Below are 26606 nucleotides of genomic sequence, written 5' to 3'. Positions count from 1 at the left end.
ACACTATAATCCTTCTCACAAGTGGACTAGAAGGAAATGACAGCCTCTATCTTGTTCTGCCAATGACCTATTAAAAGTTGTGGCTAGCTGCAGCTTGGGAACATAAGCTTGCACATGTATCCAGCCATTCCTTCCTCCCCTACTATGTTTTATTGCAAAGAGTAAATCCATATATGTGGAGGGATCTTTCAGTGGGGAAAATTTCCACTACAACTTGCAAATAATCTTTTGGCTGGATGAACAGCACATTTCTTATGGTGGGTACAGTGGTTTTTTTCCACCAGTTCATTTTCCCTTCTCCATTTTGTAGGCTTAGCACTACAGTTCTTTCCCTAGAGTCCTTATGCATACATCCAACCAGGGCTATTTTAAATTCTTGGTGTGTGGAAATGGCTTCATTGTCCCTAGGATTGCTGCTCTCTTGCATAACTCAGGGTGCAGATCCTACAGCTATTTTTCTACTTACAACATTCTTTTTAGCCTCTTAACAGTTTGTTCAGTGATGACAGAGAAGGAAGGGACAGGCTTCCATTCACGACACTGGTGCTCTTTGATAATATCACTCGTTTCTCAGCCTGGCAGCCAGCACTGACATGCTCTGTCGTTTCTTGAGAAGTGTTTGTACTGGACTGTACGTTAGTGCCCTGGCCAGATTGTTCTTTGTTTTGTTATCTTTGAAATTTTGAGCTTAGTTGCTTGCAATCTAGTGTCTTGAGGAAATGGGATGGTGAGAAGAGCCCTTGCTACGATTTTAGCACAGAAATTGTGCAAGAAAGTAAATGTGTATGGAAAATAGCACTAGGAGTTTGTAGCTTGATTATACCATAACCAAGTTCATACAGTAGTAATACATGCTCATGTTACTTGTCTGCTTGTTTCTAATGTTGATATAGAAAAGCATTAGTTCTGGCCAATGTATTGGTAGTTCAGCAATTGTAGTCACTGTTACTAAATCCTCTGTGGTTCTCATTTTAATATATTCACAGTAGTTATAGGCAATGCTAGCACAAAGCATTCTTGTGAAGTCTAAAGAAAGATGCAGAAAGAAAACTCATTCACCCATAAATCCGTTCATAAACTCAAGTAGCCATGTATACAGGTGTGTGTATATCTGTAAAATACAGTTTTTTGGAGAAATATAATTTTAGGTAGGTAAAGAAGAAACAACTACTGCCGCCTATGCAGCATGTAAAATGGCAGTAAAATGAAATTTGTCCACTCTGCCTTGAGCACAAAGGAATCAAGTAATTGGAGCATTTCCCCCCTTTGTTTACTTTAAGTATATTTGACTATGTAGTAGGATGCGAATGGCTATTGAAGCCCATTATGTCTAGACAAATAGTGAAAAAAATCCTATTACTTTTGTTTTACGTAGCTGGCATTTGACTAAGAGAAACTTTAATCTTGCAGAGAAATGAAATCTCTGTTCAATGTGCCTAGACTGAACTTAAGTTAATGAAAGCCATTCCCTTCCCTGGTATTTCTCTCTTCCACTGACTTTGCGTTGAGGATAGGTGTAATACTGGCTGTAGATTCACTGCCGTGGATTGAAATTGAGGCATGAAATGAAAATTCTTTGCCAACTGCAATGATTTAGGCATGCCAGGTCTGGGCTATTCTGTCATGTGCTACAGCGATGCAATATTCATAGCAAACATATGGGCATAGCAAGATGAACTCATCATAAAATATATCAAAAGGTTTAAGCAGAAGTATTTTAAAGGATCTGTGTTTTCCATCACTCCACTCTTTAGGCAGTCACCTAGAGAAACCAGGACCATTCCTGCCTCTCCTTTCCTACCTGAATGGTAAACTGAAAAGACTACAGTACCTCAGAAATGTGTGGGTCCAAAGTTTTTATAATGGTGTTACTAGGGAGTTGTGTGTGTTGTGGGACTGGAACAAGGATGTTGCTTATGCGGCAGTGCTGGAAAGCCAAAGTAGCAGCAGCAGAAGGGGTGTGGGTTCTTGAGCAAGAGAGACTTTTTCTGAACCATTCTGGCCCATTTCTGTTCCACTTTTTTTAGGACTCCAGTATCGCTTGGCGTTTCTTTTCTACTCTTCATGCTTTATATCAATATGGGGAGCTGAGAATTCATGACTCTGGGCGAGTAATTTAGCTGATGATATTACCTCAGTTTCTTCAAGTATAAAAGGGAGACTTGGTATCTATTTCCCAGGGTTGACCTATTAATAGTGTTTGCAAAGTACTTCAGGTTCTTTAGAAGGAAGATATTCTGGAAGTTTACAGCAGATCTTATATTTTTATCATTGGGATATTTAGACCTTGGATCACAAATGGTTTCCAAGTTCCATTAAAAGCAAACACTTCAGGTTTTGTTCTAATATTGCAGTCTCATGTACATAACGGGATTTGCTGCATCACCTACTATTTGGGTTTTAATATATTCATTGAATTAGGTATTTTAGGGATTACTTGTAGCCAAATAACTTTAGCTCATCTATTACCTCATAAAATGTATTTGCTCACAACTGACAGAAGATTTATTTCAGTTAATGTTTGCATTAAGTGATGAACTGCTAGCATTGTTTGTTCTAGTGAGCTTGTTGGATAAGTTATGTTCTTTTCCCCCTCAGAACCGTCCATCTGTAATCACGTGTGCCTCTGCAAACAACCGTAACTGTAACCTCTCTCACTGCCCCATCGCCCACAGTAGCTGTGGTTCAGCCATGCCAGCAAGTTATAGACGACCATCTAGCAGTAAGTCATGCTTCCTCTTCTCTCTTCTTTGTGGGCTTTGAGTTTCAGCATTCATGTATGGCCAAATTACCCAGACCTTTTTTAAAACTCCATCATTTGTACTGAATAAATGGAAGGGGTTTAGAGCTTTTGTATCTTAAGAGCAATATGAATGAGGTGGCCCTTCTGTTATAGTCAACTGTTGGGAAGGGCTTTTTATTGTGATCATTTTCTCCAATCTAACACAAAATTGTAGAGTTCTATGTTTGTGGCGTCACTAATTTCTATATCAAAATGAAAAAAAATTTTTTTTCTAACTATTAGCTCTGCACACTCTGCCTAGGCTCAGAGAGCCGAATGGGGTTCTCTCTATTCCATATTGGTGTTGCAGAAATGTAACTGATTGCAAATTAGTAAACAGTTCTGTTGATGTGCAAGATGGAACAAAATCCAGCTGGCCTGCTCATAGCTGTGTTGGATCTGCACAGCTAGTGGGAATAAAAAGCAGTAAAAATATAGGGCCCTGTGTTGCAATTGGATTTGGACGGGCAGCCCCTTGTGCAAGCACAGAGAGCCACTAAAGAAGTTATTTTGTGTCTTAAGCCAGTGCTTGAGTAAGAAGGTGCCTTTTCTAAATGGTTATTTATCAAATAGAGACAACAGAGTAGGGCCACTTTTTGGCAAAGTTTTAAAAACAACCACTAGTTTTTCCAGTCAAACAACAACAAGCAGCAAATGGACAAGGGCATTAAATCCTAAAGCTCCTTCCATGCCTATAAGCTGTCTAGGGCAGGGATCTGTTTGTAAAGCAGCATACACACTTAGGGGGCCATCCGTGCCTCCACTCATTTTGTGCAGTACAGACTGCTCAAGCCCTCCTCTCACTGCACAGTGGGATGGTTTTGTTTCTGCTGTGGTCACTATCCTTTGTATTTACAGAAGGCAGGTTTCACTCCTAAGTGATGATGCTGGAGGTACTCTGTCAAGCTTTCTTTGTGTGTAGAAATGTCGAAATGAAGCTACCTTCTTCGCTTGGAATTCTAAACATTCCCCAGTGTAGGTTTTTACTTTCAGTTCAATTAGTACTTCACATTTTCTGTGCCAGTGGTGTGAGCTTGTTCCACTTCACCCATCCTCCTTTATGGTTAAAAAGGAAATGTAAATACCTTGCTCTCTGGATGGCGCCCTTTATTCCCCTGTTCTCATCTTAACTCTGGGCTGGTTTACATTACCATGCGATTCGGTGGCAGTTGATGGGAGTTACGCAAACTATATAGAGTAGTTTGCGTAACTCACGTTGACTGCTCTGCTTCCCTTCTGCGCGTTGTTCTCACTGTGCTGAGCCGCCGGGAACAGCGTTCCTGTCGACGCAGCGCTACACTTCTTGAGGGGGTGGACTTAGTCAACTTCCTGATCAATATGGCGGTGGCGAATTTGCTGCTGTCAGTATAAATGTAGCCTCTGTTTACTAGGCAGCAAACCTAATAGGTAACATTTTCAAAGGCAGTTAGGTCCTATTTTCAAAAGTGACTTCTTAGGTATAGCTACAGTGGTACAACTGTGATTGCAGTTATACCAACGTGAAAGTACTTCTTCCTATATAGATAGTCCCAGATGAGCATTGGAATAACTGTACCAGTGCAAGCACCTTTAGAGGAGTAATAATACTAACTTCCTTCTCCCTGCTGGTCCACAGTCTCTAGACAAATCTGCAGCATGCTCCCCTCCTGACTCCTAACATAAAGACAGGATCAGTTGAGAAATTTTTTTCAGACTGGAGCAGCTGCCACATTTACAAAAGTTTTGGAATGATTCTAATCATTTTCAGACGATGTTTTCCTTAACTCCTGAGGGTGTTTTCATTTAAATGCTTATTATTTGTGCTTGACATCCCATTTGTTTGAAAGGAACACAGGGAGACTTTGCAGGAGCAAGAAGGAACCGTTGGGTAGAATGGGGAGCTGACAGATTTTTAACCTACTTTTAAAAGCTTATTACCAGGCTTTGCATAAACTTTAAAACTACATATTTAAGACAAGAGAGTTTAAAATGATTGCTCCTTTATTTACCCGCAAAGAGTGTCTGCAGTTCACTGATTTATTTGAGATGCTGGTGGTGGCAGGAATACTGAACCCAGCTCTTGGCATTTCAGCTCACCTAAAAGTAATTTAGGGATTGAGCCAAAGACCTCTGACTTCAATTGACTGGATCAGGTCCTTAAAAAATGGGTTTAAGTGAAACTAAAGGAAAGTGAACACTTTTTTTTTAATAAGATTGTTTTTGTATTTTCTATAGAACAGGACATATAACTATTCAAAATTATATTGCTAGCTTAAGGGAAACTATCAGACAGCAGGGGGATCGCTGTATAAAAAGTGTTCAGCCAAACTTTGGCCAGTGCAGGTGATGAGAAAATGTTTAAGTCCTCCTCCAAGAAAATGATGCAAAAGCTCCTGCTGGTATCAAAATGGTAGGAAAGAAGAATCTGGAAGCACCATCTGGTAGTTGGATTCTATATTCAAATATTTTTGTCTTGCCTTTCTTTTCCATCTAGCTACCACTGCCTGTGACCCAGTGGTGGAAGAGCACTTCCGCAGAAGCCTTGGCAAGAATTACAAGGAGCCTGAGCCAGTGGCAAATTCTGTGTCCATCACAGGATCAGTTGATGACCACTTTGCCAAAGCACTTGGGGATACGTGGCTTCAGATTAAAGCTGCAAAGGATGGAGTGTCCAGTAGTCCTGAGTCTGCCTCAAGACGGGGCCAATCTTCCCCTTCTTCCCACATGGTCAATCATAATCACTCGCCCTCTGTAGTCTCATGAAGAGAGCAGACCATCATACTTGTGAATTTGCATGGTTTGACTGAGCTTTGAATAGTGTTGGGGGATGGGGAGATTAGTTTTCAACATGTTTTTGTGTACTTGCTTGGTATTGTACAAGGGTGCCCTTAAAGATGATAGCAGGAACTATTTGATAAAGATCTATGACGTAGCATCCTTTTTTTCCTGCCTCAGTTACCAAAGAAACCTCTGATGCAAGCATCTGCTGCCCTCTTAAAAAAAATGCACACTAATTCACAAAAAAGCCATTACATAAACCGTTGGTTGACCCAAATTCTTTTTGCTTCTATTAGCTTCTTGAGACTACAATTTGCCTGGTTTGCTTCCCCCCCCACCTCGGTGAAGTAATTTTGTATGTATATACTTGAAAAGAACTGTCATGTGTGATTTGCACTATTGGAGGAGGACTAAAGTTGCATGACAACTTTATGCACGATGCTAATATTCTGAAGGCAAACTGCTGAAAAAAAGGGTTGAAGTGACATTTCTATCAGTTTGATTTTTTTTTTTTTAAACCGCTTTGGAAGGGGAAGTCTCATACAGGTTTTAGTCTTTCTATAGATTTCAGGTGCTTAGTGCTTGCAATGGGACTGCATAATTTACAGACCACACGGGGCATTTGATTTTTTTCTAAACACTGCAGTTTGTTAGAATAGAGCTAAGGTTGGAGGGTTCAATAGTGCTTAAAGATGCATGTTATGAAAAATAGCTGGTATCTATTAATGGATAGACAGTGAGAAACATAATACTTATTAGCTTTTCTTCAGAATTAGTTTGTTTGTCAATAACAGTCCTAGATATACTTACTGCTGGTACAGTTGTACTCTGATATTTGTATTTGATACTCACTTTTAGTAGCAGCCAGCAAGAGAGGACAGCCCTCATAAATGAAGCAGTTTAGAAATATATGATGCGTGGTACAGGATGCTATAGCTTTTGCGCATGAGTGAATAACCATTTATGTTTGCAGTACTGTCTGCTTAACATGAATTTGCTTCCTAACACTAGAAGTCTGTGTAATCCAACTTTAACTAGCTACAGAAACTGCTATCTTGGATGGACAACAGATTGTTACAGTTTGTGAAATATGATCTTTAATTTTTAAGCTTATTCATAAATCTATGGCAATGCAGCATACATTCCTCCAGTAGAAAACTTTATACAGGTATTACTGCATTTATTATCATTTGCTATATTAATAGCTACTAACTAGAAATTAGGTAATAGAGGCAGGCATAAAAACACAGCTGTGTTAATAATAAAGAGCTTCTAATAAAGAGCTTCTCATCTTTTTGTTAAATGTAACTATTCTCCTACCCCCCATACATTCCATCATCCCAGTACAGTTACAGTAGTGCTTTTTTTATATACTGGGTTACCTGAAGAGACTGGTTCAAGGTAGAAAGTTATGATTAGTTGGAAGATGAACTACATGTGATGTATTATGGACTGTTACAGTATTGGGTCCATTGGGGCTTTTAATTTTCTGTAAGCTGTTTTAATTTGAGAAAAGATCAGAAGATTGGCTTGCTCTTAGATGTTGAGAGGGTGGCTGCTCAATTTTTTTTTAAAACAAAAACCACACAAACCAGCCCCCAGTTTCACACATTTCACTACCATCTTACTGGGTAGTCAACGCTTACTTGCTTTGGCATTCAGTACCCTACTCTCTGTAGGAAAATTGTTAAAAGAACACTTTTTTATATAGGTAACTTTAAGACCATCGTTACGCTGTGCGTAAAGAATGTACAGAGAAATTTGTAGGTATTTTTTGAGGAACAATTAATTTGTTAATGATATGTAGCTATTTAATTTTTCCCTTTCCTTGATTGTAATCATTCATTTTTTTTGTTTGGAGAAAAAAGTTGATCTTTTTTTGTTGTAGATTTGTCTGTAATACAGTTAAAAAGTGCAGGAACACAGTTATTCTATGAGAACACTGCATTAGCATTAATAGCCACTAGTTTGTTATTGCTACAGGCTACTGAGCATTATCACAGTAAAATACTAATAGTGTAGATGGACTCTACGGAAAATGTGACTCCTTCTACATTTCTTTGTAAACAAATGTTTTTAAAGCTAATATTTTCAGTAATAGCTGTTTTACAAGGTCACATTTACTTATCTGAGATAGGTAAATGGATGTGGGGCAATAAAGATTTAATGTGATATGTCCAGTTAAAACAAATATATTAAACACAATTATGTCATGCAAGCCAAAGGGTATGGGGGGGAGTGGAGGGAAAGTAAACTCACCATAATATTGCATAGTGAAGTTTCTTCACAGAGCCATGTTATCTGCTACAGTTTAGACTGAAAGATTCTCTCCGTGTTTGTAAATCTGTAATATACCATTCTTTTGTGGCCTTGTTTCACCTGGGGAAAAAAAAAGGTTTGGCAGGCCATCTTTTTTTTGTACTTTAAAAAGTAGCCTTAAAGAACAATAAAGTGCTCTTAAATCACAGGTGTTTGCATCTTCTTGGTTGTAATTTGGTAAGAAAGGATGTATTGAAAATGACCGTCTTCCCTTTGGCAGGGTTGGAGTAAGGGAGCACTGCATCAAACTGGGACCTTTCCCTGCTAGTTGGAGACAGACAGAGACCACTGACCCTCCCACCCTCCGTTTTTCTATTCAGCATACATATCATGTTGACCATATAGTCAATGATGGCTTTTGAGAGGGGCCAGGACAGATGGTATTGGATGTTTTTTCCCCCCTCCTGCAAGGAGAACTGGTTGTAGACAGCTTGCTAACACATTTCACAGTTATGGCTGAGGTGACCACTGCTTGGCAGACTACACAAAGGCTTGTTGCTGCAGCAGTGCTTGAAAATACCAACAGTTTTGAGAGCACATCTCTAGGGCACTGTGTACCTTAAGGGGGCAGAAGTGCATCTCTGTCCCTCTAACCCATAGAGGCATCCTACAGCCATGCAAGGGAGCTTCTCTCTTGCTGGAGGAACTCCGCATCCATGTGTAGTTAGGTCACCAGAAGCATTCTTCCATCAACCTCGCTATGTCTATACCGGGTGTTAGGGCAGCATAGCTACAGTGTCCAGCAGGGGTGAATTTTTCACAGCCTTGCTGACCTAACTTGTGAGTGGAGGTTAGGCCTGCAGTACAACCAGGGAGGCTATTGAAACATTTTTGGCACAATTCCCATTGATCAAGTCATTGAGAGACCTCTGCATAGCATTTCCATAGGGCACTAGAAGGCAGCTGTTCATGTTTAATGCAGCTTAACAGATAGCCACTAAGCAGTTACTGTTTTGTAAGAGAGAATGGGTCATTCATATACCTCTCCTATTTAGGCAGTGAAGAGAAACTCATTTCTTCTCTCTTTTCCACTTTGTCCTATCCCTCACATTCTTGGAGCTTATCTAAACTGTAAAACTCACCCCCTATGGACAGCAGCTGTATCGTAATCAGGGATGAACACTGTTTACCTGCAAGTATAGAAAGGATACTACGTGTTCAGTACAGTTTAAAAAAACATAGTTAAAAATCAGCTCTGATTGAAGGATATTTTAGTGGAAAATAATTTGAGTGCAAGCAGATATCCCTAAAAACACATGTGCTGGTACCTGATGTTCAGGAGCATTCTATAATGTTCTTCAGAGAATTTAAAGAAACTTCAGCTTAGTCTGTAGTGGAAGTGTGACTGTGAAAAAAGATACTGCCCAAGAAGAACAAAACAGCACAGTTATTTCACTGAGAGCTTGTTGCCTTAAAGTTCAATAGGAGTGATGTTATACAGTGTTGTAAGATGTCTGTAAATTGTGTTTGAAGCATCTAAACTTCTGCAAAAATACTAAGTGCACATTTTTATTAAATACTGCCTTTGGTTTAAATGACTATTTCTGGGTGTAGGAGGATAAGGAGAACACACCAAGATTGATTAGTTTAAAACATCCATCGCTCTAACTTCCCATGGAAAAAAGCCTAAATACACAGAATAAGTCCCCTTTGGAAGAGGAGCCAGCTACAACAGGCAACACCAAAGGGGTATAAAAATTCCGGTGCACACTAGTATGATGCACACTAACTAGTTGATATGGACCTTGCTGGTGCACAGAAGATCCCTGGTATTTGTTAGTACAATACTGTCATTCAGAACGACATTAATGTGCAGTAGGGAACCACAGCAGCAGTCAACAAAGGGTATATCTAGACTTCAGTCACAGGGGGATAGTGCAGCTCAAGCTTTAATTTAGCTAGCTCAGGTTCAACAGTTGTGAATCTGTGGCAACACTGGCTGCAACCTGTTCTGGGAAATTTGTACTGGTGCTCACTAGACGCTGCCAGCTGTTCAGTTTTATGGGCTCAGGCTCATCCTGGATGTCCTGGGTTTTTTTGTACTTCAGAATTGGCAATTCTAGCCAGCAACTCATGCTGTTGCCCAGGGTAGCCAGCTGACTGACTACCTGAGGTTTTGGGGGATTTGTACAGCCCGCACAGAAACAGTGTCATTGCTTCAGGACCCAAGATACAATAGAACCCCAGAGTTATGAACACCAGAGTTAGTTACAAACTGATTAGTCAACCACACTCCTCATTTGGAACTAGAAGTATGCAACCACGTAGCAGCAGAGAAAAGAAAGCCAGTACAGTACAGTGAAACCACTAAAAATAAGGGAAAGCAGCATTTTTCTTCTGCATGGTAATGTTTCAAAGCTATATTAAATCAATGTTCAGGTGTAAACTTTTGAAAGAACCACCATAACGTTTTGTTCAGAGTTACGAACAACCTCCATTCCCGAAGTGTTCGTAAGTCTGAGGTTCTACTGGAGCTAAGTTAAAGCTAGCTTATATATGTCTATTCGAGCTTCAGGGGTAGACTATGCTTGCAATATAGATATACCTAAAGTCATATTACTCAAGGGGATTTGTCCTTGCCTAGTCAAGAATGAACAAAAAGCCCGTGTGCAACAATATCTGTATGTTACTAAAAACCAACAATGAAACCATGACATCTCCTTGTCTATTACTTGTATCACTTTTTGGCGATGACAGCATGGCTTTGAAGAGCATTTTTCTCTTTAATTGAACTACTGCTTTTTTTTAAAAAACACATCTTCAAGTTGCTACTCTGGTGAATCCTAAGGAAACCCAGTACGAACCAGCATCTCCTTCTGTTAAAGTAGTTTCAAACCAGAATTTTAGTTTTAAAATCCACACATTGGGAATGACGAAGATGCAGCTATCTATCCAGTTCAGGTCTTTCTGAATGTTTCACTGGATCCTCTGGAATCCAAGCTTTAAACATCTCTTACCTCCTCAGTTTGCAAAAGCAACCTTTAAATACAAACTTCTCTGTCAAAAAGCAGACTCAAAAGGATAGCAACAGATTGAAACAATAGCACCAGGACAAATGTGAATTTCCTCCATCTTGGGTGGAACTTTTAAGTTTAATTACACCTCATCTGCCAAACTTGTACACACTGTCACCGCTGAATGATTATCTGACCTATCCAGCAAGGCAGGATGTATTTGGCATGTCTCAATGTTCCATATAAAGCTGTAGCCAAATACATGCAATAACAGCAGCAATGGTAGTTGAAGTAAGAACTCAGGGCTTGTCTACACAGCCCCGCAGTTTGGACTATAGGGGTGTGAATAGCAGTGCACATGAAAGTGCTGCACTGTAACTCCCTTTCATAGATGCTGCAAGCACGAACTACAGGGTTTGCATCAATTTACTCCTCTTCAAAGAGGACTAAATTAATGGGAACTAGGATCCTTTTAATTTGCACCCGTAGCATCTACATGGCAAAGCTTCAACACAGCACTTTGGTGTGCCCTGCTATTCACACCCTATAGTCTGTACAGCGGGGCAGTTTAGATACAGACCAGGTTCTGTTCTAGTCTGGATACCAGGAATTTTTCCATTAGGAAGTATCCATGTTCTTAGATGAAGGGACTAGAATTCCCTGAAGATTTCTTTAACCCAGCACCTGACTCATCCCTGTGATAGTAAAGTAATAACTTTAATTTACACATTGTGCAGTAACTGCATAGATCATAAAAGGGTGACCATATTTTGAATTAAAATCCACAACAGCTGTGTGACTGGTGACGTCCCTCAGTATCCAAATACCATATTAATGCAGAATGCTGCCTACCTAGCATTTTCATGACAAGACATGTAAATGGGACTTTAAATGGGTTTTTGTAAGACTTGTGCTCACCAGAGCTGGCCCAGTTATTCTTGTCACTGTTTTTGCTTTCAGATCTTGCCATTCCTCAATAAGGATCTAATCTGCATCCTCCAGCAGTACAGGAAACTGCCTTTCCAAAACTGGGGCCCTTGGTTTCACTTAGTATTCTTTCTTCCCCTTAGGGAGATGGCCTAACGGTCCAGAGATCCAAATACATATTTAACTAACAGCATGTCATATGTAGTTTAGGGGTTTTTCTGAAGTAATCGCTTAATCATGCCTCCCAAGAGGACAAAATCATGCTAGAGATGACTAGTCATTTATGCTGTTCACACACACTCCATCCTTGAAGTCTCACATCAGAGATTAAACCTATTTAACAAGGTCAAAGTAATAGGAGTTTTAATCATCCCTTACTCAAAGTTTAAATGGTTTCTCTCCCCTTAAATGTGTTTGCCTGCATCTAAAGGAGCAAGGGTCTTTGGCTGGGGGTTTGTGAGGGTTTTTTTTTTTTAAAGGGTTTTTTGCATTTATGAACAACTAAATAATAGCTCCCTCGCAGTTCCATTGGGCTTTTCATGACAAATACCCAAGGGGCCATGGGTTTGCAGGGGAGAAGAGCAAGTTTCACCATGTTTCAGGGATAGGTATTCTCTCTGTGCGGGAAGGGGGAGACTTATAGCTGTGGAGAAGGGGAGAATAGGAAGTACTACCTTCAGGCCTCAAAGAGGCCAAGGAATCAGTGGGTAAGTATGGATTCCACTGTTCCATATCTCAGGGTCATTGGATGCACACACAACTCCTCTGTGAAACTACAGCTCATGCAGGTGTTACACTACATTGGCACCCATCCCGTGTCTCAACAGTACCCTTCTTCCCAAAGGCCAGCACACCATTAACCTCCTGCAGAATAATCAGAGCTGCCCATTCATCCTTGACCTAGCACCACTCCAGCTGTCTAATTTCAGGTTCTCTCACTGTCTGAGATACATAATATTCTACAATCATTGCCAGGTATTTCCAATAAAATTTCTCTCAGAACAGGAAAGAAAATAAAGAGAATCCCAAAGTAAGAATAAGCCCATCGTAAACACTGCTAGAACAATCACTGCAAAAAGTGTAGTAGCCAAAACTTAGTGAGAAAGCATATGCAAAAGGAAAACTTTACTTACAAGTAAACCACCCTTCCTTACTCCAACTCAGACAACAGATCCTCAGCTGGTATACATCATTGACTCCGATGGTGCTATGGCAATTTACACCAGCTGACGATCTGCCTCAGAAGCCATAGGGCTGTCAGTTCAGAGCTTCAACATGAATCATTAAGGGTATGTCTACACTGTAGCTATGGCCCTGAATGTCAGCTGGTGGAGCTGTACCCTAGCTAACTTGCTAGGAATAGAAGTGAGGATGGTATGGGCTTCAGAGCTGCCTGCACAAATGAGTAAGTACCCAGGAGGGTCAGGTGGGTTTCTGCAGCCTGTGCCATGGCATCCTCACTTCTGTTTTTGGTGAGTAAGCTGCAGTGCAGTTAACACATCTACATGAACTGCCATTCACACCCAAGGCTGCAATGTAGGCGTACCACAACTCTCTGCCTCTCTTTGTTATAACACATTCAGTATACTCCATTGAATGTCATCTTTGTTTCTGAGTCAATGACCATCTTTTCCTGTTTTAGGACAGGTTAACTGATTAGAACAGAGGTGTTCTCAGTGATTTTTTCCTACATTAGGTTTGATTTTTCTGGTTACAAATATATTGATGTGCATTTAAGTTTTCTTGCCCAATTCCAGTGACTACATTTGACCATTACACTTGCAAAATTAATATACTCTGAGTCCTGTGCTTAGTGACACAAAGGCCCCTTTACACTGCCCTGCCAGAAGAAAGGGGCCTAGCGATGGTTGCAAGTCTCGCTGCCAAGGTGCTGTAAAGGGACCTTCATGTAAATGAGAATCAGGCCCTCTCAGCATTTCATTCTCTTCCGTTAGGGGAAGGAAGCTCTCTCATTACCATGTGCATGGTACTACCCCTTTTCCCAGACCTGCTCAAAAGTACTTAGTTTTACCTTCAGACTCTCAGCATAACTTCCCAATGAGTAAATATTAATGTAACTATTTAAAAAAAAAAAAAAAAAAAAAAGCAGACGTGGTTCTTATTGGGTAGGCATGGAAATGTAGGGCTGGAAGGCACTTGCAAGAGGTCATTTAGTCCACTCCCCTACTAAGCAGATGAAGTAAACCTAGATCCTCTCTCCCAGGTATTTGTCTAACCTGTTCTTTACAAACTCCAGAGACAGGGACTCCACAACCTCCCTTGGTAACCTGTTCCAGTGCTTAATTAGCCTTAAACAGAGTTCTACTATACAACCTGCAGCACCCTTGCTGCAAACTAAGGGTATGTCTACACTGCTGGGGCTGCAGCCACTGATGCAGTAGGATTGATTGAGCAGGCTGTGGAGACTCTCTGGTCAACGTCATTAATCCACCTGCCCACCCAAAAGGAGTAAGGCTGCATTGATGGGAGGGCTTCTCCCATCAACACAGCACAGTGGAGACGCTGTGGTAAGGCAACATACATAAATCGATGGGAGATACTCAAGTTACATTATGTAGCTTGCATCTCTCCCACTGACCACTGGCAGCAGTGTAAACCAGGCCTAAGCTGATTACCCTGGGTGGACATGGAAAACAATTGATCACCATCATCTTTATAACAGCCCTTCACGTATTTGAAGGCTATTATGTCTTCCCTCAGCCTTCTCTTCTCTAGATTATGTTCAGTTCTTTCAATCTTTCCTCAGAGGTCAGGTCTTCTAAACCTTTTATTATTTTTGTTACTCTCCTCTGGACTCTAGCTTATCCATATCTTTCTTGAGGTGGGATGCCCAGAGTTGTACACAGTACTTCAGCTGACGCCTCTCGAAAGTCAAGCAGAGTGGGACAATTACTTATGAAACTTCTCTTAATACATCCCAGAATGACACTGGACTTTTCCGCAACAGCACCAAATTGCTGACTCATATTCAATGTGTACTGCACTATAACCCCAAGATCCTTTTATGCATTACTGCTGCCTAGCCACTTACTTCCTATGGTATCATCCATGAAAGGGAATGAATGCTGCAGTCAGACTACCATTTACACTCCTGTGTAGATTTCATCCTTAAAATGGGCGGGGCTTGGAGGGGAGCATACCCTATGAAAAATCCGTTTTCCCAAAAAAATACATGGAGCCGCAATATACACAAACAGACTTTTTCATCTTAGAACCCTTTGCCCTGTAAAGGGGAGTATAGAGATTGTTGTATTTGTTTTTTAAGATTATTCCCAATACACCCCAGTGCATGCTTCATAATACAAAACATTATATTGAAGATAGCCTACAAAAGTCTCCCCAGGATTCATCAAATATGAAACTCTACATTCCTCTATGTAGTAGAATTAGGAGGCCAATTCATCACAGAACAATACTTTAATTTATGGTCTTTTATAGTTTTCTAATTACTGTATCACTTCAGAGGAGTATTTATATCCAACTGACATGTGTCTCTGTTAGCCACAGCTGGCGTGGGATTAATCATAAATGAACATTCTGATTTACATGAATTTATAGCTCAACAGAGGTGGGAAAATAGAATTTCTCTTTCAATAGACTACTTTTAAGTTATGACAAAGCAGTTACTCAGTTCCAGTAAGAACACAATTCATAAGATTGACATAAAACCATTTCAGCTTTTCTTGCTTATAGGATGACTAGTTACACTGTTCATTGTTAGATTATTCACTCTGATTTTACATTTTATTTTGTTATGAAGCAGCTTTCATGAGTGCCAAGCAGGACATCTGTCTTCTCTCTAACACAAAGATAGATACAAAGGCATCTGTCAACATGAAGTGGAATAAGACACACATCTGCTGTATTCAATAGTTGAAAATCTGCTTATCTTGAAAACTGTGTTTTTGGCAAATATGATGCAAGCAGCATACTTCTGATTGTGTGTGTGTTGCAACTCACGATGGAGCCAACATTGCCTTTTCATGCTCAATAATGAGGGTCAAACCTTGGAAGTCTTGAACTACTGAAGTAATGTATTTGTTATCCACATGTATTGCTGTGACATTAAATCCAAGCTGTATAAATGATATATAACTCAACTGCCCTGAATCCAGTTTCTTGAAGAATAAGTAGTGCAATTACAGTTTCTTGAGAACTACATTTAACAATTAGTTAATAAGAAAACTTTCTACAGCTGAAAAAAAAATCTGTTCTGTGCTGAATCAGTATACAATCCTACATGCTTGTCTATAAATTAATGAATCAAGTACAGCCTGAAATTGAAATCATGATGAGCAAAATTTACCTTACAGGTGACATTCCCTCAAGCTCTGATTGAGGTTGGACTGCTGGAAATTCCAAATAATTCATGTCTTCAGAAATCGTACAATCATTAACCTATGGCACCAAATGGAAGGGAACACTGTCACAGACCTGACGCTATTGCCAAAAAATTGTTTTATTTATAAGACCCCTTGGAAGCTGAATTCCATTAACTTAACCCAACATTAGTTTTATACATCATGCATATTCACAGGCTGGTACTGTAAGATTGCTTATGGATACTGCCCTGTATTTAATTTTATTTTTTTAAAGACAGATATGAGCATTGAAGCATTTGTTTTGAAAATAAAGCACACAAAAAGATTAGAAAGATATCTAAGAAAAGCTTAAATGTGGGTCCTTACCAACCTCAACTGTGCCCTTAACTTGAAAGATAAAAAAATGACAGCCAGTCATCTTCCCTCAACAGAACACTTCCCTGATCTGCCAACTTTCCCTAACCCTCTCATGGAGGGATCCCATTTAGGAGTGAAAGGTTAGTTTTGCTTCCATGCTCACTTAACCCTTTCCCTCTTTGCTGAGATGCCCAGAAGATGCCAAACTAGTTTCAATTGTGATGATTTTATGATCTGGACTGAGAAACGGACCAGCTAGTCACTTAAGTTTCGACTGCAGCTATGAGCACACTGCAGCTGGGAGGTGTAATTCCCAGCTTGGCAGATGTACACACACTAGTTCTGAGTGAGCTAGTGCACTACAATTTGCCATGTGGCTGCAGCAGCAGGGATGGTGCCTTGGGCTAGCCACCCAAGTGCCCTAGGATTTCAGACAGGGTTGTACTTGGCTGGCTAGCTCACCATAGTCACACAGCTATTTTTTGCACGCTAGTTTGAGTAACATCTACCTGCATGGGAACTGCACCTTCCAGCTGCGTTACACCATCCAGCAGACACACCTCACATTGCAGACATACCCAAGCTAGCTTGGATCTAGCTAGCCCTGCCTGCCCAGGACCCTGGGTCCGTACCTGAGCAGCCATCACCCATGCCAACATTGCTTCACTATTATTGTTACTCAAGGTAACTAGATCAAAGCTAGCCTGGGTATGTCTACATGTGCTGTAATTACATCTCCTGACTGCAGGGTAGACATACCCTAACTGGAAACTTTCAATTACTGCTGATCCAGAGCCAGATTCAAATAGGCAGCCCAGAGGTGAAAAAGCTCCATTTTTCAACACTGATCCCAATTGACTCATTCCTTTCTAAGTTATTGCAATTTTGCTATTTGTCTTTTCTTTGCATCATTTACATTTGAAAACAAGCTTAATTGAAAAGGGAAATTTGGTTGAGGAATTAACAATCTTAGCCAGTTGGTAGGGACCACTATTTTTGTAAAACTTAAAAAAAAACCCCACATACATACCGTCATCAGTTATACAGGGATATGCAAAGAATGCCAAAGCCAAGTAACTCCCTGTGCTGTGAATGTCTTTGTTTGTTGTTTGTAATAACTTGTAACTTCATCAAGTATTTTCAAAAGTCTCAGCTCCCCAGTGGCTTTCATATCTCCCTTGAAGTAAGCTAAGGGAAGCCACTTCTTAACCAGTGGGACTGTTTTAGCAGATAGGTAACTGAAACCAATAATCTTATTTATTTTAAAGCAAAACAATAATGTCTTCAGATGAACTTGAACAAAGCTGTTGTTCTGTATGTACTTATAGTATATACGCACCTTTGGCTCCGGAGAAGAAATGAACTAGATCTTGTGAAAATCTAAAGAAAAAGCTAATCTAACTAGAAATGTTGGTTAACAGGGAGAGTGAAATGCTTTGCTAACAATGATAAAGTCAAAGTCCTCAAGTCACAGACTAGATGTAATAATGTGTCTCCAAAGTGCTTTGCTAGTCCAGCCTCTGAGGGGTGTTCACTCTCTAGGTCAGTTTCCCCCTTAGTTTCCTTTCTGCTCACAGGAGGCGGTAAGGGGGGGGTGTCACAGTCAGAAATATGCTTTAAAATTACATGCAAAAATGACCCATTGAATGCTGCATTAAAGGTTTTCAGGTCAGCCACTCAGGTGTCAAGAAATTCTGAAGTTCTCTGAGAAACAATGTGGTGGGGTTCTTGCATCTGAGAGACTTCCATGGTTAAAGTGGCTGAGTTTATAATTAAAAAATCATACTTTGTCCCTTCCAGGCTTACAAATTCAGCCTGGAACCTGAGAGTCAAACTGTGTCCTTCCAGGATGATGCAAAGTTTCCTGTAAGAAAAAATTTTTCCTGGTTAAATAGTGCCTTCATTTACACTTGTGCAACCTTATAGGTTAATCCAACACACAAACACTTTCCCCTTGGAAATACAGGGAAATATAACAGGGTGGTAGGGTTCTCCCATTGCCCTACCCTGTTTTCTGATGTCTGCACCCTGTAGGCAGCTCTGGTCCTACCGATATTCGGAGCAAGCATGAGAAATGCCTGAGGGAATGCTTAAGGTCCCAGCCAATAATGGGCCCACCCACATCCACTAAACACATCATTAAGGGAGGAGAAGTTAACTAAGGCAAGAGGGATATTCACACACTGGAAAAACTTTGCCTTCCTGCAGTTAACTCCCATCCTCTCATTAAATATCCCACACTCTCCAAGCAAATCAAATCAATCAGCTCTTCCCTCATCAGAAAAATCAGTTTCATCCCCATATCATCAATACAACTGAATATGCCTCACACCAAATCAATTCAATCCTTCCTCCCCTGTATCACCTAGAAGGCAGAGGACCAGTGAAAAGGAGCCTACAATAGAGCTTTCCCTCCTCTTCATCCCCTATGTAGGCCTGATGGTGAGCCAGCCATGGAGGTGGGAGAGCACTGGAAGCATCTTCATACAGCCCTCAAGGGTGGTGATCAGCACTGGCAGGCTCTTCTTCCTGCAATGCCAATGCAACAATTTCATTATCCTCCTCAGGTCTAGTATGTGCGGTTATTGCACTGGCCAATGAGAACGAGAGCAGAAACTGACCCATAGTTAATAAGGAACTTATAAACAGCTGTACTAATCAGTACTCCAATCATTAACCAACAGCAGTTCAGGAGTTCTATTACAAACCGTGTCCAAAAAATACAAGTTTAAAAGATTTTCCTGACCTGCTTTGCAAACAACCACTTTCCTATCAAAGCTGGCCATAGTTTTCACATGCAGTATTTCAACAGTTCTTTGAACTGACCTTTTGAATCATAAACTAAGTTTCTCCTTTCAACTATTAATAGCTCAGCAGTCAATGGTCAGAATGTCAATTTCCAGAGCTCAACAGAAATAAAATGATCAATTAATCAAAAATCAATCAATCAGATTAGCTACCTGGAATTTAAAATCTAACGCTGGTATAGAAAGGAAATGATGCATAACAACAGCCAAATATGTGATCCTGCTGCTAGAAAATCCCACCACATTAGCCCTGCTTCAGGACTTCTTTGCACTGTTACACACCCATTCACAAATTGATTTCCTGTCTTTATATTATTGAGGAAAAAGCAACGCTGTTCCTGTATTACTTGCATACACCTCAGTCTATTCTTTGTTTCTGCACAGTATGAAGGGGTGGAAAATGGATCAATATCTAGGCACAACATTCTAACAGCTGAGCACTCTAACCTACTGCCTGTGTATCTTGGTGACAAATTATTTGCATAAATGTCAGAAGGTAATGTAGTAGCTTCTGTGAACATTAACAAACATCATCTACATGTACGTGGTGACTCATAGTAACTATATAATTAACCTGTGCCATCATTGTACTTGTAATTTGCGATATATCAATGATCAGTTTGCAAATGCTTTTGCATACGTTTGGAAGTATATCCTGCAGTCTTCTCAATCCTGAACATTCTAAAATCATGAGTTAGGCCCCAAAATGATGAGATCATCTTTAAAATTCTGAGATTTAAAAAATATTGAATTCAGGGTTGTTTTAGTTTTGACATCTGATTTTTTAACTATTAGAGTTCATGTTTTCAAGCTTTTCTCCACAACCACAGGGCCAGATATGTACGTTTTAAAAGATGAAAGCTGAGATTTTCACATAACAACATGACTCTAGGAGCTGGGGCTTTAAGAAAAAGATCAAATATCACAACATTGGTGGTAAAACTGTAAGAGCTGGCAAAACTAATGGTAAATGGGTAGCAGTACAGTCCTGGAAAAACAAATAACCTGCAGTTACAATAATGGGATTTGAAAATGTAAATATGGAATTTGATTACGAAACAACTGAAATCTAAAACATTTCAGGGACATCAAAAACACTCAGATACAGAGGGGTTTAGGTCAGGAATTCAAAATAAGGGGACAAGCTAGTGTTAGATAAGGTTAAAGGTGTTCACAACTACATTTCATCTGTCTTAATCCTTGGCTTCTGTGGAAAATGTAACATGCATCAAATAATAGTTTATGCAAGAATTAGGAGGAAAAACATAACAGTATTTGAACAACAGCTGAAAATGAAGCCAGTGGTCTATCATCTACTTCATATACATTGAGACCTTCTTCCAGGTTGTGAATTACTAAAGATACATAAAGTGGGAATTAAATGGTGGTTCATCAGGTCCCACACTGAAGTTAGGAAACGCACAATGGAAGACAAAGTTGCCTGGTCTTTGGAGTGAGGAAGTGCCCCCTGTAAAATCTTCTCAGTAGACTGCAAGCTTACAACCTGAAGCTCCAAGGCAGTCAGGTCCTGGGAATAAGGAGCTCTGGTACTGCAGGAGTATTGTCTGTGTGAGAATCCCAGTCAATACTCATAGGCAGGAGGTTTAATTCCTCTCCGGATACAAATCACCAATGTTTCCTTCCAGCTCTAGAATGTTTGATGTGAGGGTTGGGCAGTGTGGAGTGGTGCTTTGCTGCTGTGAGGGACAGGCAGAAGCAGAGAGCTGACTGCCCAGGGAGATCCAAGACTGGAAGGCAGGGCACAGAGATTGCTCCAACTGGGCCTCAGAGACCTTTAAAAGCTCAGGGTTTGAGCAACCTGTGGGGAGAACTCAGATGAGGAAGTTTAAGTAGGCCCCAGAGGAACTTGGCATAGCGGGGTCGTAGATGTGCTGAGATTTGCCAGCAACCATGCAGTGAGGGGGGAAAAGTGAAGAATCATGTCAGTGGAAAAAGTCTTGAAAGCAAAAGTCTCAGAAGAAAATAAATGGGGCCTAACCTGCCCAAAGTCTCTAGTAACACATCTGCTGAGGAATCCCCCAAATTGGGGCTTACCTGGTCCATTGTCCCTGGTGTCTGTGGAAAAGACAGACGTTAATGATTCTCGTGACTGCTATCCTTCTTGACTTTCTCCAGCTCATCTTTCTCCTGGCTCTTTCTTCTTTGCTGCTTTTTTTGGTTTTGGTCTTTTCTTTTTCCTTTCCACTCTGCTCCTTTGTTATATCTCCTGTCTTCTGCTAGAAGAGGGAAGAAAGAAGAAGTGTTAGTGGGGTAGGAAGACTGAGTAGAGATACTTTTTTGATATATGTTGTGAGGGAGATTATGCTGTTGCTCAGGAAGGTTTTATTAAGAGTTTTGTCTTTCAGGATGCATACCTCTGGAAAAGTAGTAGCTGATTAGAGTAAATCATATGCACTGAACCTAAGGCAATATTTACACACCTAAATAAAAAGGACCTTATTCCAGAGATGCTGAGCATGTTGGTGATATACCAATGATCCCGGGGAAATAATCGCAGTCGGTACATTGAAGACGGTGCCTCCTGCTGGTAGTGAAGGATATCAATTGCATGGCATACGCGCATAACCCTCAGTGGAATACAATAGGGACCATCATTTGAAGAAGTTCCCTTGATACTCTGGCAAACAAGTGGCCATTTTGTTTTCAGGCATATTTTTATGAAGATTGATTTCTTCCATATTTCTTTTTTCCAATAGTTTAACCAGGGGACATTTAGCCATCAGCTATGCTATAAAATGCTGATAAAATCTGCAAGATTCCACAAACTTCACTATGGGAGTCCAATACATTTCAGCTGATCACACCTTATTTACATATCTGTAGTTAGTTATCTAGCAATCATTCAACATATCATTATTCAAGGACCATTATTCTCTCTCTGTAGAATGATATATTTATATAAAAAAATCTTCAACTGACTGAAAAAGGTTGTTAAGTGAGGATGATTAATGTGAATTTCTGAATGTACGTTCTAGATCCTTGTGTGCTGTGTTAGGTGATAGACTGTTTATAGTTACCACAAGTCAAATGTATCTTTCAGGAATTTATGAAGTTGCTCATTTATATTTTAAGTATGTTAGAAGAACTGATGTTTTGACTTGCAGCAGAGGAGAGAGATATTTGATGCAGGTGTTTTGGAGGCATGTTTATAAGTGGTTGGGGAAGTACTGGCTTCTGGATCAATCACGAGGAAAGAGAACACTGAAATATGTTGAAGACACCAGCCTAACCCTTCCCCGCATCCTCTAGCCACAGGCTTTGTTCTTGCTATTTATTCCTTCTGCTTAATCACTGTCAAAGTCAACATGCCATCTTTCTCCAGTGAAGGGACCCAGTTCTTTCACCTGAAGGGACAAGAACACTAAGGAGAGGCCCCATACCAAGATTTTCTCAAAGTCCATTTTGAATTACTCTGGTGGTGAAAATTCAAAGCTTGGTTACACACACTGAAAGTGAAGTCCTGGCTAATGGGTCTAGCATTTCACCGAGAGTCAAACCTCTGACTTGGGTCCAGTTGTCTTCTCTTTGTCAGATTTACAGTGAAATCCAGATCGTGTCTGTGAGCAGACACCATCTACTTATGTTTGTGTGAACTGTGCTAACAAGAGTCAGGCTCACAAGGTTGTTGCTGTCAAGGTTCTAATACTTTCCCTGACTTTGTAGACAGGGTTTCTTTGACTGTTCCTTTTTTCCTGAGCACCATGTCTCAAAACTCTAACACAAACCAAAGTAGCTAAAAGGGCATTTCTTTGATTTGAAAAACACAGTTTTCCAGCAAACTCCCTCACCCCAGTTAATCAACATGATTTAGGGAAACCATGGTTCAAACAACATAGGCCAAATTCATCCTTGGCTTAAGTTAGTTGAATTCAATGGAGATGAATGGATTTGGCCAGTGGTCCAAAGTCACTGGTAATTTTAAATGGCACAGCAAGTTACACATGGGATATCAGTGGATCAAAATATATATGTGTTGAAGTGGTGTAATTTTGGCATTTTGGCATTCACTGGCTATGGGAAATGAGTGTAAGGTGTATGCAGAAGCAGCAAAAGGCGCAGAAGTCAGAGTAGGAGTAACGTGTCAGAGAGGAGGATTGACTGATTTTATAAACTCCTGTTAGTTATCTTTCCCACTAAACCTTTTCTACCCCATTGCAATGGAAAATACATTCATTCTTCACATGAATGCCAAATTGAGGCAAGTTACCGTTACATTTACACCTTCAATTAATTTATCCCAAAGATTTTAATGGGAGTTGAAGCAACTTACACTAGAGATGAGTTTGGCCTAATTATTTAAGAGATTCAGCATACTCAATGATTTAAAGATGACCATGGCAGGAAATAACTTGGATGAGCAAAATGATAAGTCTACATTCTAGCACTTTTACACACCCAGGGCTAGCAAAAATTCTTTTGCAGCTCCTCAGAGCTTCAATTACTTACAGTTCCCTGATCACTCCGGAAAGAGCATCATCCAGAGAATAGAACACTTTCAGGAATAAAAACGGCAACACAAACCAGGAATCAGTATTAAAAGTTAACAGTAGATTAATTTATTCAATCTTCTTTTAAACATATACTTCAATTTTAAAAATACATACTGAATGGTAAGATTGTCTTAAAATCTGAGTTCATGCTCCTTTTTGAGCTATAAAATAGAAAGCCAAGGATATCCAAAAGTGGCTAGTGATTTTGGGTGCCCAACTTGAGACACCTTTTAAGAAGGCTGGTTTTCATTAGGTGGGTTCTCAGCAGCACTTTCTGAAAATCAAGACCCTGTACGGTGTTTCAAGTTAGGCATTCACAAATTGAGGCAGCTAATATCATTAGTCATTTTGGAAAATCTTGGCCAAAATGAGTTCCTTAAAAGGCATTAATAGACTTGTGTTAGAGATGAGAAATATTTATACTATTATTATTTATATTACAGTAGATGCCCCAACAAAGATTGGGACCCCGTTGTGCTAGGCACTGTATAAAAACAGTGACAGACAGTATCTGCCCCAAAGAACTAACAGGTTAAAAACCCAAGACAGAGAAAGGATGGGTGCAAAAACAGTGATGTGAAGTGACTGGCTCAACAGGTCCATGGCAGAGTCAGGAACAGGAGGCAGAGTCTCTTGACTCACAGTCCAGTGTCCTATCCACTAAGCCATGCTGGCTCCCCAACTCTGTCGCTGCTTTTGGAGATGAAAAAGTTACTTTGAATACAAATGTATCTTTAGAAGTCACAGAAATGAACAATTCATATTATCTCAAAACTGTTAAAACCAGTGTACAATAGCTTGACTGAGAAATTTTCTAAAGCCATAATCATTCAGGATTTTTCAAACACTGAACAACAATATCATGATTAAATCTTATTAGGTCATGCTTAAAAACAATGTACAGCACTGTATGTCATATTGGGCAGACAGATTGCCTCCTGCTGATTTCAGGCATGCAAGATACAGGTGACATTTACATCACATTCATTTTCAGCATCTCAAGCAAATATATATTTTCATATCCATTTTCAATTCATTTTTAGGCATCCAGGTGCTTGACAATAATCCCCATTAGATTCTACTCATGATTTTCAGCTGCTACCATTCTATGAGGCAGCTACGTAAAGTAACAGATACTATCGCTTGTTGGTAACAGTGCAAACAGCAACAACAACATAGACAAACTATTTGTACACAACATACTTTTATCACGAGTGTCATTTGACTTGTTCCCCTTCTCACCCCGACAAACATGAACAAGCAATTTCCAAGAAGCCTATTTTAAGCCTGTCAAGCTGGATCTGAGCTGGTTGATGCAACTGAATTCCCACTCAGCAGAGTGCAGCCCCTAAGAAATTAGAATACTTTACTGCCAGCATTTTTTAGAGCACTAGCTATGCATGGTGTACATCACTGTGTCAGCAATAATATTTTGACTGGATTCCATATAGTGGTTGCTGCCCGGCAGATTTCATGCTGCAAAATTCATGTAGCTCATTCATTCCACAAGATGAATTACTACTGTACATAAAATCACAAATGTTGCTAAGGTTCAGAAGCCTAACATGTAAGAGCAACCTCTGCTCACATTAATACACAATAAAACCACCTTGTCCATGTCAAGCCACATCTTCCTTCCTTCCCAGTGAACTGTTTAGGGTGCTTATCCAAGGATGGAATTGGAAGATATTTCCAGTGAGCACTGCCCTGCAATAAATGGCTGGAAAGCAGATAGATGGGGATTTAAGGAAATGTATGATTAGACATGAACGTGGCTGTATGACAGCAACCTCAACAACCAAACTCTTATTTGGAAAATATTTAGCACTGTTTCGTATATGTGTGACCAAACTCTAATCAGATTATTAAATTTATCTAGCACTTATCACCTCAAAGGATAGCAAAGCACAGTACAAATGACAATATACAATTATTGCTTCAACAATCACTGAAAAAAACAGTCATCTCTGGGGTAGAATGCAGCAGTCTGAGTTTGCTTGCTAAGTTTTTTTCTATTAACAAAACAGCAACCCTACATGACAGTCTGACTGACAGCAAGAAACTGCAGCTGGAACTTAGGTAGACAGAATGAAATTACCCAAAATGAACTTAGCCAGACCCCAGGGTTGAAAAATCCCTCTTCCATTACAGAAGGTGTTGGTGGATCAGACCTCGGTTTTGTCTCTCATCTGAAAGATAACTGCTGTGACAGTACAGTTCTTCCTAATACTGTGCCAGGGTTTGGTAAAGTATTGATGCACTAAGAAGAAAGACCACCAGTCACTGCGATCACTAACATCACTTCCCGGAGTGCCTGCACTTTCTTTGGAGGTGTCCCATTAAGCACTAACCAGTCTGGCTCTTCCAAGTTGGTGAGAACTGACAATCAGCGGCTAGTTGGAGGATGTAGATACAGGCTCTAGCTAAAGTCCATCTATTCCTGGAATTGCGTTTTTTCTGCTATTTAAACAAAGAAACACTACTCTACAAAAAGATCACTGCATGTTACTCCAGTGCAACATTCTCTTTCCTGAAAGCAGTGAATAAAATGACCTGGACAAACAACCTAACTCTTCACAATGAGCAAGGTTCATCAAATTGCCCTTGATAGTCGGATGGCTATATTCTGCAGTGATGTCACTGGGCATTTTGCCTAAGAACTGAAGATTTGGCCTTGAGCTCAGAAGAATGCAGTGGACAGGAACTCCAAGGGAGAACAGCTCAAGTTCCTGGATGCATCTGTGACTCCCAGCAAAAAAGTAGGACACATATTAGGTCCATCTATTTCAATAGTGCATTTAAAGGCAGTTCTAACGAAAAGCGTTTTCAGGAAAAATACAATTGGGGTC

At 40.1% G+C, this 26606-nt stretch overlaps 1 protein-coding gene and 1 long non-coding RNA gene across 5 annotated transcripts in view; one reads left to right on the top strand and one right to left on the bottom strand.

Annotated features, from left to right (window-relative positions):
• The window catches only part of VGLL4 (vestigial like family member 4), a 133084-nt gene extending 125078 nt beyond the window's left edge, over nt 1–8006 (top strand). For all 3 annotated transcript variants that reach the window (XM_067543749.1, XM_067543750.1, XM_067543748.1), the window contains 2 exons: nt 2599–2722; nt 5256–8006. In XM_067543749.1, the coding sequence (XP_067399850.1) occupies nt 2599–2722; nt 5256–5524 (393 nt within the window). In that variant the 3' untranslated portion in view covers nt 5525–8006. The remainder of the gene's footprint in view (nt 1–2598; nt 2723–5255) is intronic.
• Nucleotides 8007–14871: 6865 nt separating this feature from the next.
• Nucleotides 14872–21480, bottom strand: LOC137150078 (uncharacterized). 2 transcript variants are annotated; one of them, XR_010918902.1, is made up of 5 exons: nt 21302–21480; nt 18839–18968; nt 17779–18303; nt 16067–16158; nt 14872–15559 (listed from the first exon to the last, which is right to left on the bottom strand). It is a non-coding gene; the product is annotated as an uncharacterized lncRNA (long non-coding RNA). The 2 variants fall into 2 exon arrangements; XR_010918903.1 differs by having other exon boundaries at nt 18226–18303.
• Nucleotides 21481–26606: the final 5126 nt, after the last annotated feature.

Source organism: Emydura macquarii, unplaced genomic scaffold (assembly GCF_026122565.2).
Source record: "Emydura macquarii macquarii isolate MOO-44397 ecotype Brisbane River unplaced genomic scaffold, CSIRO-AGI_Emac_v2 contig_968, whole genome shotgun sequence".
NCBI classification, from domain to species: domain Eukaryota; kingdom Metazoa; phylum Chordata; order Testudines; family Chelidae; genus Emydura; species Emydura macquarii.
This window is presented reverse-complemented; position numbering and strand designations above follow the sequence as displayed.